The 12,298-nt window shown below is 41.3% G+C and overlaps 1 protein-coding gene across 7 annotated transcripts in view; it reads right to left on the bottom strand.

Moving 5' to 3' along the window:
- Positions 1-12,298, bottom strand: part of RNF144B (ring finger protein 144B) — a 180,572-nt gene that overhangs the window by 61,232 nt on the left and 107,042 nt on the right. For all 7 annotated transcript variants that reach the window (XM_058667605.1, XM_058667608.1, XM_058667598.1 and 4 more), the window contains one exon: positions 5,763-5,963. In XM_058667605.1, coding sequence (XP_058523588.1) covers positions 5,763-5,927 — 165 coding nt within the window. In that variant the 5' untranslated portion in view covers positions 5,928-5,963. The remainder of the gene's footprint in view (positions 1-5,762; positions 5,964-12,298) is intronic.

Raw genomic sequence — 12,298 nt, forward strand, 5'->3', positions numbered from 1 at the left:
CACCTCCGGGACTGAAACTGAATTCGAGGCTCAGCTGTGACCTGGTCCAGCCATGGTCATGAACCAGCAGGTGGAAGATCTCTCTCTGCCTTTCAAACAGAATGCAAACAGATAAATCTCTCTTTTTTTAATGATAACAAAAGACACTCCTCCATCTGAATCCTTTCCACGCATCAGAAACATGCTCATCTACTCACTTTCGATGTTCTGTTGCTTTTTTGTCTCCTTGTCCTACTTTTGGGACTTTAGTTCAAAAGTCCAACCGTAAGCCACACTTTGGCCAAGCCCAATGCAGATAGTTCTTGCTATCTCTTTCTCTCCTCACTGCTTATCTCACTGCTTATGTCTCAAAGTAGTAGTGAACTCACCTGTAACCACTTTTTTATGGGCTTTCATTCTCTAAAAACAACAGTAATGAACAGCAGCAGCACGGGCTACCAATAGAACTTAGAGGGGGAAAAAAGGAATAACACTGCCAACTTGCTATGGGCTTGGCCCTATATCACATGCTTTACTGCAGAGTTCATGCAACACTCCACCATAGGCAGTATCTTCTGCCTTTTGCCATCCTACAGGTAAGGGGACTAACAGCTATAGATGCCAAAGAACTTGCCCCAAATCAGACACATAAAAATGTCTGAACTGGAGTCTGGCTCTTCTGGTCTCCATAACTGCCTTCCAACCACCGTTATGCCGCAAGGGAGGAATAGGGGTACGGGCAGGATGATGACACTCCTTTCTTCAAGTGTACATATAAGATAGAAGTCGGGAAAGCACTGTGAGTCGTCTGCTTTATTTCAAAGTTACCAATCCATTTGTACACACGTATGCATATACGTGCACACACGCATACCGGCTCATGCACCGAAAATCTTCCCAAACTATAAATATCTGGGCTTTCTAAAAGGTCATCCAATAGGCCCCAAGGGAAAGACGGGTTTGGTCTAAAAAGTTTTATATTTCCTCTCACTTTTTAAAACATTGGAAAATCCATTTGGCTCAGAGAAATGAATAGTATAAGAAGTTCTAACTACCTAGAGCCAACAACATGTAATGGAAAAGCGTCAAGGATATGGCTGGATTTTTTGCCCAGCACATCCTGACTTTAATCTGAAAGGTAAATAGGCCAGGCCCAGCCTACCAACTCTTTTTAGGTGAAATTATCTAGGTTATAAAAACAAGCAACAACTGTGTTTTCATTCTTCCTTCATTCATGGCTGACCTAAATAACTTCCAAAATAAATCAGAAGCAAATATTACCCACCCACGGAGCAAACCACAAATTTTCCTTACTTTGATAACTGACTTTTACGAATTCTTTTTCTTTCACCTGAATTAAAATTATGTGGAATTGCAAAAGCCAGAAAAGGAACATTCAGATTTGCATATTTGGGTTATTTAAATCTGAAGACAAAAAAGAGTGAGAGAGACACATACTCTGTACCTACCAGTAGAAAGTTAATATGGCTGCGATATTTAATTTGCAGAATAGAACAAGTAATTACATGGCAACCCTCTTGCCAACCACAAAATACCACATTCTCTGTCTCCATCAGACACCTAACAACCCATGACTTGAGCCAAGTCGGTGGGAGCCATGCCCAATTACACCTTGCGTATGTGGGTCCTTTTAACGTATACTACATTTTCTTCTGTACGTCACAGCTGAGAAAATGGTCTCACATACACCATCTTCCCAAACAGAACATCCACCATCAAGAAGCAAAACATACTGCTGAATAAAATTATACTTCAACACAACAAATGGCTAAATACTAAAATGAAATAGACACGAGACAGCTGAATGGTACCTTATAGCCATTTTAAGGTATATAGCAGCCGGTCCTGTATATAAACTAAAATTGAAATGTCAATGAGCTAATCATAGGTTGTGGTTAAGAACTTGCTTTTTTTTTTTTTTTTAACATACTGGTTACTCAAAACCATGTCAATTCCATAATGTTGCAAATTGCTGTTGATGTTATACTGGGACTCTTAATTGACTGGGATGATATTCTACCAGCTCTAACTTCGGACCAGAAATGGTCTCCCCAAGAAACTGTTCAACCCATCTGGACAATAAGTAGCTGGACTTTATGCTTGGTATACATTTGCAAGGAAAGAATCTTGATTGAATTTGAACTGTAATACTGCACCAAGGTGGAGGAATCCACCGGGGGGAGGAGCGTGGGGAGGGGTGGGGGGATTCCCAGAACCTATGAAACTGTCACATAATGCAAAATAATTAATAAAAAAAATACTGCTGAGTTACTGAATCAACACTCATCAAATGCCTTTCTCTGGCTGTCACTCGCATCAAGAATGAACTCCGTGGAATCATTTAAGGCAGCAGTTACGGAGAAGGTCATGGGTGTTTCACTTAAAAGGGGACACAGCCCATTGGAAATGCTTCCTTGGGAGTTTCATGGGGCCTATCCATTTTCCTTTTAGTCACAAGATTTCTCAGAGCCTCTAAAATGTAAATACACCTCTCCAGGCCACAGAGCAAGCGGACATTGCCAAGGTAAGTCCACTGTGGAAAGCTTCATTCCAGCATCCTCTGTGTCACCAGAGCAAGCCTGGCCTGGGGAGGTAATGGAACTCACTGCGGGTGAGGAGGCACCCATTTAAAAGGAAGGCCTCCCTAAAGATAGGGGAACAGCCTGGGAACACTCCTCCTGTCAGCCCTGGTGTTAAAAATAAAGAGACCAGAGACCTAATCAAACAACAGAGCTGGGGCAGTTAGAACAGGAGCACAGTGATCTCAGATATGAAAACAATTGAAGCTCAAAACACAATGGCCAAGGACGCCACTTAGAGAAGACAGAACAGAGACAGAATGGTGTAAAAAGCTTTATAAAATCCATGGAAATAGGGCCAGGCCTGGCACACTAGTGGATAAATCCTAGTTTTGCAACTGCTGGAATCCCATATGGGTACTACTTCATGTCCCAGCTGCTCTACTTCCCATCCAGCTCCCTGCTTGTGTGCTGGGGAAGCAGTAGAGGATGACCCAAAGCCTTGGGACCCTGCGCCCATGTGGAAGACCTGGAAGATGCTCCAGGCTCCTGGCTCCAGGTCAGTTCAGCTCCAGCCATTGTGGCCACTTGTGGAGTGAACCAGCAGATAGAAGATCTTCCTCTCTATCTCTTCTATTTAAATCTGCCTTTCTAATAAAAAATAAATAAATCTTAAAAAAAAAAATCCATGGAAAATATGTGAGTGGAAAACCAAACCTAACAGGAGCAGCACCATATTTGGGTACTTCATGGGGCAAAAAATCTCTTTGCAAGCCTGGTAAAGTCATTTTAAGTAGAGTTATATGCACAAGAAGTCTTCCCCAGTCAACAATTCAAAGAAGTCTTCCTATCTTATTTTAAAGTGAAAATTAGTACTATGCGGCATTTTCAAAAATGTTACCTTTCCAGCCAGCCTTGAAAACAGCTCACATAGTTGATGCCTTTAACTTGAGTGCAAGATAAAGTTGAGAGCTATTAGACATATGTCATTATTTTAGAAGACTAAGAAATAAATCTCTCCCACAAAAAAACCTACAAGGTATAGTATTCCTGGTGATGTGATTCTCATTGCAAATTTACAGACACTAATGCAATCATACTCAATGTTTTGGCAGATTACAGGTAAGGGGGTAACAAGGAAAACAGGGGAGGCTGACATTTGTAGGTATCAAAGGTTCCCAAATTGGATACCACAAATATCGAGCCACCAGACTTTCCATTGTCCTGCACTGCCTCATCACAGACACGTATAAACCTATGTGACAGAATGATGTCACTCTGCTGACTCCCACCCCCAAAGTGCAAAAGCAGAAATGAGAAACACAGTGCTTTTTTTCAATAGCAGCTAAAATCTATCAATACAATAAACAGTAATACGTCTATGAACAGTATTGTTCCTTGTGAATATTGACCTGTCACCTTGGCTTGTGTATTCTTTAACCCACTGTTGGCATGCAAGCCTGAATTCCATGAAATCTCACTACGGAAAAAAACAGAAAAAAAAAATCTCAGATCCCGTTCTTCAACATCAGTGACTCTTAGAGAAAATTTTCCATTCTGGTTTTCACTATATGCTTCTGACTCATTGGTTTCGAGTTGCAAAGGCCTGGCATATGTGTGAGAAAAGCCCAAGAAATAATTTATTTTGAAGGACAGCCTTCAGCCAAACCTGAGAACACAGGAGCTGCTCTGAGATGGCAAAGCCATTTCTTCACTTGCTATCAAGCTGCACATATGAGCAGACAACGAAGAAGCAGCAACACAATCATTGCCCACCCCATGCAAACCACAACTCTCCCGTGGCCCTACAGTCCTGACATCCACTCCTACTTTCTTCCTGAGCCATCAGTTACCCAACACAAAGCAAGTGCTCCATTTTCTGTGTCTACTGCTTACTAAGGCCTATGGTTCGAACATGGTTTTTCTCCCAAAACTCCACATCCTGTATGTGGTAAAACGGGGAGGTAGTGAAAATGCAAGAGGTGGAGCCTAGGGTGAGGCAATTTGGTTACTGGGTATGCTGCCCTTAGAATTAATTTAGCTCTAACGGGACCCCAGTTGGTTCCCACAGAACAGTTATTACAGAAGAGCACCCTTGATCCCTGAATCACTTTGTGGCTTCCTGTCTTACCATGGGATTAATCCCTCTCTCACACACTGACACCATGATGCCATCCACCAGGAGGTGACAAAACAACTCCTAGAAGCCAGCAATATGCTGTTTGGACTTGCATTCTCCAACTGTGAGCTTAATAAACCTCTTCTATTAGGTATCCAGCCTCAGGAATTTTGTTAGAGCAACAGGTAAAGAATAAAGATTTCAGAACTTCACTGTCAGAGAAAATTCTAAAATATTCCTGAAAACCCAGTATGTTGAGAGCAGGGATAAAGATTATACCAGTGGGAGACAGAGAGCTTCCCTCTGCTAGTTCGTTTCCCAAATGCCTGCCAATAGCCAGGGTTAGGCCAGGCCAGAGCCAAAAACCAGGAACTCCATATGGATCTCTCAAATGGGTAACCGGGATCCTAGAACTTTGGCTATCTGCCTTCCAGCAGGAAGCAGGATCAGAAGTGGAGCCACTGGGACTCAAACCAGCACTCTGATACGCGATGTCTGAGCCACAAGTGGCAGCTTAACCTATAACATCATAATACCACTCTTCATTACATAACTATCTTTGATAAAACATATAAGTTCCTAAGAATAAAGATATTTGCTGAGTGAGAAAGGTAGGATGAGAATTATTGTTAGTTTTTTAAGTTGTATATATGGGGGCGGAAGCCATAGCGTAGCATGCTAAGCCTCCACCTTTGGTGCCAGGATTCCATATGAGTGCCGCTTTGTGTCCCAGCTGCTCCACTTCCAAACTACTTCCTTGCCAATGGCCTGGGAAAGCAGAAGAGATGGCTCAATTTCTTAGGCCCCTGTATGCATGCAGGAGACCCAGAAGAAGCTAGACAATGCCTAGAACTTTGTCTATTTTGTTCAGAACAAACTCTATTTACTTGTCTAATCATTAAAATTTGTTGTGTACATTCTGCATACCTACTAAAAACAAATGAACAGGAGATTTACTCCCCAAGAGACTATTCGTAAACAAATCCAAATGTAGACTCTCCTTCCAAAACAGCATCACTTTGCAAGCAGCTTCAGACGATCAGTAAGACACAGAAATGCATTTTGTACTTTCACAATTTTTCCCTTTGCACTTTTTCCTCAGCAGGACATCAAGGCAAACTTACAGCTGTGCAGAAGATGCAGCGGCATTCCTGGAGTGTGGTCATCTTGTCCGGCGACTGCTCGCACAGGCAGAGTTTGCAGGTGACAAGGGGGGCCAGCGCCACGTCCCCAGGCATTGGGTTTTCAGCAGTCATGGTGAGATAATGGAGTCTGCCCACTGAGCCCATCAGCCTCTCTTCTGTCTTCTCCAGTCTCCTCAGTCCCTACAGAAAGGTCCAAAGCAGAAAAGATGACATCCGACGGATCTGGTTATCGTCTCACCCACCCTCATCCTCAATGCGCTTCTCAGAACCACAGCACAGAAAACTTGCTTCTTTGGCAAGGTGTTGCTAGAGTTCTGTTTCAGCTGGCCTCACTACCCTGGTACATGTCATGTAGAAGATGGGGACTCAGTGAATCACGGAGGAGATGCTGGCCCGGGGTTACCTGTTCAGTTAGCATGAATGGGTCTGGAGATGTGTTGCAGTGCGACAACCACAGTTAGGAATAACATTTTGTAAACCTGGAAAGTGCCAACAGTAGGATTCATATGTTGCCATCCTGCACAGAATAATAAGTTTGTGAGGTGGTATTTTAAACAGATTAATTCGACTGAATCTCTGTGACTGAATCAGTTTCACAATGTGTGCAAATAAAATACCACATCGTGTCCTGCAAAAGCATATAACTTTGTCAATTATAACTTTAAAAAGGGAAGAAAAAATCCACCATGAATATAATTTCGGAATTTTATTGCTACCACAAGTTCAGCAGATTCAAGAAATTCTTAAAAATAAGGTGTCACTCTTCTGGACATACTATAGGGCAGTGGTTATCAAAACAGCGTGGTACTGGCACAAAGATAGAGAGGAAGATCAATGGAGCAGAATAGAAACACCAGAAGGGAACCCAAACAGGTACAGCCAAATAATCTTTGACAAAAAGACAAACGACAATCCAGGCAAATGGGAAGGTCTGTTCAATAAATGCTGTTGGGACAACTGGTTGATAGCCTGCAGAAACAAAAAGATAGATCCACATCTCTCACCATATACTAAGATCAGATCTAAATGGATATCAGATCTAAACCTACATCCAGAAACCTTCAAACTTTTGGAAGAAAATGTTGGAAACACACTGGAACACTTAGGGATAGGCCCTCACTTCCTAAAAAGACTCCAAAAGCAGTAGAAATCGAGACCAAAATAAACAATTGTGACCTCATCAAACTAAGAAGCTTCTGTACAGCTAGAGAAACAATCAACAAAGTAAAAAGGCAACCCACAGAGTGGAAGAAGATCTTCGCACACGACATAGGTGATAGAGGGCTAATCTCCAGAATATACAAAGAGCTACAAAACAACCAAAATGTCAAAACAAACAAGCCACTCAAGAAATGGGCATGGGAAATGGGCAAACACTTCACAAAGGAACAAACCCAAATGGCAAATAAACATATGAAAAAATGCTCAAGTTCCCTGGCAATAAGGGAAATCCAAATTAAAACATCAATGAAGTACCACCTAACGCCAGTAAGACTGGCCCACATGAATAAAAGCACCAACGACACTTGTTGGCGAGCTTGCGGAGAAAAGGGAAATCAGTATGGAGAATATTCAAACAACTCAAAATCAACATACCGTATGACCCGGCAATGGCACTCCTAGGAATATATCCAGAACAATTGTTTTATGAGAAACCAACATGCACTCCTATGTTCATAGCAGCACAATCAGTAATTGCAAAAACATGGAAGCAACCAAAATGCCCATCAACAGAGGATTGGATAAGAAAGCTATGGTTCATCTACTCCATGGAATACTACTCAGCTATTAAAAAAACAAAATGCAGTTCTTTGTGGCCAAATGGGCCAAACTGGAAGCCATAATGCTAAGGGAAATGAGCCAATCCCAAAAGGTTAGATACCACATGTTTGCCTTAATTTAAGATGATATGATGTTATGTATAACATGTTATGTTATGAATGTTATATGTTGTGTATAAACTAAAATTGAAATGTAAGTGAGGTGGTCACAGAAGTTGGCTAGGAACTCGCATTTACTTTTAACATATTGGTTACTCATTACTATGTTAATTAATTCCATAATGATGTAAATTTTTGCTGATGGTATGTTGGAGCTTTCAATTGACTGGGATGATACTCTGCTGGCTCTGTCTTCAGACCAGAGAGGGTATACCTAAGAAGCCGTTGAATTTGACTGGACAATAAGATGCTCGACTCTATGTTTGGTATATGCTTGCAATGGGGGAATCTCAACTGAACTTGAGCTGTGGTTATGCAACAAGGTGGAGGAATCCACCATGGTGGGAGGGTTTGAGGAGGGGTGGGGAGAACCCAAGTACCTATGAAACTGTGTCACATAATACAATGTAATTAATGAATTAAAAATAATAAATAATAAAAAAAAATAAGGTGTCACTCGAAAAGTTAAGAATCATCATAAGATTCAGTGATTCCTATTTCTAGTTATAGATGCAAAAGAATGAAAAGCCAGATCTCAATGAGTTACCTGCTCTCCCATGGCCAGAGCAGCACTATCCAAAATAACTAACTGACAGATACAACCCAAGTGCCCATCAGTAGATGAATAAACCAAATCTGGTATATACATACAATGCAATATTATTCAGCCTTATAATATTATTCATTACAATGAAATCCTGACACCTGCAACAATACAGATGAATTCTAAAGGTATTAGGCAAATGAAATAAGCCAGACAGAAAAGGGTAGATATTCTACGATTCTGAAAACTTGTATGACGTCACTAATGTAGCCAAATTTGTAGCAATACAACTGCAATGCTGGTAGGAGGGAAACATGATGAAGACATTCTGAATATGGACAGTGGTGCTAATGAACAACACTAAATGTACTTCATACACTAAAGGTGGAAACAGTACATTTTTGGGATGCACAATTATCCCAATTAAAATTTTTTAACATAATGTTAGTGCTCAGTGCATGCCTGCACATCTATTATCTTATGTAGTCTTTTGCAACCATGATTATTTTCTTCATTTAGCAATCTGCTAAAGTTCCAAGAGTGTGTACACAGCAAAACAGGACTCAACCCTCCATCTTCGAAAGTCACACCTGGTTCCTGATCTTTTACCATAGAAATCTCCCACGTGGATATTATACAGAGATGAGACTCAGAAGCACAGGTGAAGATTGTGGGATTTTATCAAAACAAAGCTTCCCTCCAGTACCATGGCATAACTCTAGGAACACATACCTTTACACTAACAATTTTTTAAATTACAACCAAAATCCTTCAACTAGATTGATTTTATTCTTTTATTGTTAAAAAAGGTAAAATCATTGTGAAAACAGTCTTTCTGCATCGTGTGTATTGCGTATTATATCGGGAAATCTCATACACTGCTTAAATAAAATCAAAATTCTAATGCTCTTATTATTTTAAAAGAACATAGCCAGTTCTGATAAATCATACTACAGAAAAAAACTGCAATACCCGCCTTCTACAAGAATCAGACACTTCTCCCAAAGTCTGCCCAAGAGAGAGAACTTTACATGTGCAGTATTCGCCACCTAATCCTACAAGGGCTTCCATCTCAATATACAGGCAGACAACTACTGAAAATGGTGCGCGGGGGAGGGACGGGGGGGTGGGGACAGAAAGAAAAAGATCAACGAAATCTCGGCTTGTCAATTAGCCCTTGCTAAATTTTCTTAATGTCATACCAGAAAGAATCAGCAGCCACTGAGTTCAGGTACTTGAAATAGCTAAGGTTTCCCACCTACTCTCTGGAGCCTCAATTCAAGACAAACTGAATAAGAGATTAACCAGGGATCAGATTCCAACATGGAAGACAAGACATTCCTTGGAAAAGATCCAATAAATGAGTCAAGACACAGTATTCTTCCATTTAGTACTGCGAAACTACCAACCAAGAGCAAATTAAATTCAAACCAACCTGTACATAAGATTCAGGATTTTGACTTAAAAAAAAATGAAGAAAAAAATCCTTTCCTCAGTTTATGGAAAATCAAATTTTCCAAAGCTTGTTATTCCCTTGCACACACACACACGAAATTAACATGATTAAAAGTATAACGTCTTACTATGATACTCTACTAGTTTTTTTATCAGAAATATCATACCATTCTGATAAAAATGAATGATATGATTTCTTCTTCCTAGTCAGGCTATTTTTAGCTACCACTAGTTTACTTTTTCAAGACTCCACAGGTCACAGCACACCTCAAATTCCCTACTACTGGGCCCGGCGGCGTGGCCTAGCGGCTAAATTCCTCGCCTTGAACACCCCGGGATCCCATATGGGCTCCGGTTCCAATCCCAGCAGCTCCACTTCCCATCCAGCTCCCTGCTTGTGGCCTGGGAAAGCAGTCGAGGACGGCCCAATGCATTGGGACCCTGCACTTGTGTGGGAGACCCGGAAGAGGTTCCTGGTTCCCGGCTTCGGATCGGCACAGTACCGGCCGTTGCAGCTCACTTGGGGAGTGAATCATCGGACGGAAGATCTTCCTCTCTGTCTCGCCTCCTCTCTGTATATCTGGCTTTGTAATAAAATAAATAAATCTTTAAAAAAAAATTCCCTACTACTATCTTCTCATTACCGTTTTCTCAAAATTGCTTTTACAACATATTTTGAGTTATCTCTTCTTCTGAAAGAGAAATGCCAAGTGAAAAAAAAAAAGAAGAAGAAAGAAAGAAAAAATAAATATAGCCAGGGGCCCAGCACAATGGCTCAGTTGGTTGATCCTTCATCCACTAATTCACTCCAGAAACAACCACAACTGGTGGAACTGAGTTGATTCAAAGCCTGGAGCTTCTTCCAGGTCTCCCACTTGGGTGCAGAGTCCCAAGGCTTTGAACCATCCTCTACTGCTTTCCCAGGCTACAAGCAGGGAGCCAGATGAGAAGTGGCTCCCACCCGGACAACAGTTAATGTCCTGGTTGCTCCACTTTCTATCTAGTTCCCTGATAATGTGCCTGGGAAAGCAGCTAAGGATGGCAAAGTGCTTGAAACTCTGTACCCATGTGGGAGACCAGGAAGAAACTCCTGGCTCCTGGCTTTAGACTAGCCCAGCTTGGGCCTCTGTGGCCATTTAGGGAATGAGTAAGCGATGAAAAATCTCTCAGCGTCTCTCTCTCTCTCTCTGTAATTTCCCATTTCAGATAAATAAGTAAATCTTTAAAAAAAAAAAAAAGTCTTATGAAGGCAGAGCAAGAAATTGCATCAATCAATCAATGTTGTATCTTGTCGGATACAAAAGTATTTACTCTTTTGTCTATGAATGCCTACAGCAATGTATAAAATTTAAAAACATATTTTATTTACAAAAATGTTTCATGATATAAAGATTTTTCATAGTAGAGACTCAATTTTGTTGTTTGTTTTTAATTCCAAGCATTCCAGTTGCCTGCGCTTGTGACTTAAGGAGACAGAAGGAAAAAATTATTAATTTTCTCTCTTTGAAATGTAACTAATTCAAACTGTAAAAGGAAATGACTTATTTTTCTCTGCCTGAAAATATCCTGATGTGAAGATCTTTCAAACGTTTTTCCACGCAATGTAATTTTATGAGAAACAGTGTAACTTTAAGCACACTATCATAGAGATTAAGACAGACCGCTGCTGGTGCAAGAGTGGCCAACCCAGGGACAATCCTGCTAATGGCCCTTCAGCAGCCACCTAGACACACAGAAGCAAAAGGCCTCTCCATGCACAGGCTGATAAATCAGATCTTCAGGTTTTTGTTTTGTTTTTTTTTTTTACTTTGGGGAAAAATTCAACCAAAAATGTTTAAATGAATGACACATAACAAACACTTCATAAAATGAGAATATCAAACAAGAAATCCTTTCACCATTGATTCACTGGAAAGCAAGCTCTTGGGGCAGCAAAGAGAGGAATCCTGAAATCCCTGGATGCCACTCCCTCGCCCACATTGGAGATGTTGGTGAACGATTCCAAGGTTTCCGAGTACTTCATCCTTCAGGTCTTACAATGCATCCACCCTACAGCCAAATTTCACCCCTCCCAAACTAACAGCTGGATGGCAGGAAGCTCAGAAGTGGTATCTACAAAAGGACGGCAAGCGCTCCCACCCTCACCTTCCCTCTGTATCTGCCACACTCTCACAGGCACAGGGGCCATTCCCCCGGACCTTGACAGAGAGCTACCTCCCTCCTCCTCGCCGCCTTGCTGAACTTGCTCTGCCTCATACCTCACATTTTTGCCTAAGATAAGAAGGTAATTGGAATCGCCCACCATATCACTTGATTTTAAAAGACAACAATTACAATTTCTTTAGCAGTTATTACAAATGTGGCTTTGCTTTCACTGGGTATCTAGAACCCCTTATGGAAAGAATTTTGGCTAGAATGCAGGAACTTGTTGCCAAGAGAAATCTGACAGCTCTCTCCCAGGTTAAACTTCCTGGGGTTGGTGGCAGGTCTCATGTTTCAAAAGCACCTAACCAGATTACAAGGACAGATTGGCCCTTGACACGCTGCAGGAAGCTGTTCTAAGATGCCTGATTGCA

The sequence above is a fragment of the Ochotona princeps genome, chromosome 1, assembly GCF_030435755.1.
Source record: "Ochotona princeps isolate mOchPri1 chromosome 1, mOchPri1.hap1, whole genome shotgun sequence".
Classification (NCBI taxonomy): Eukaryota; Metazoa; Chordata; class Mammalia; order Lagomorpha; family Ochotonidae; genus Ochotona; species Ochotona princeps.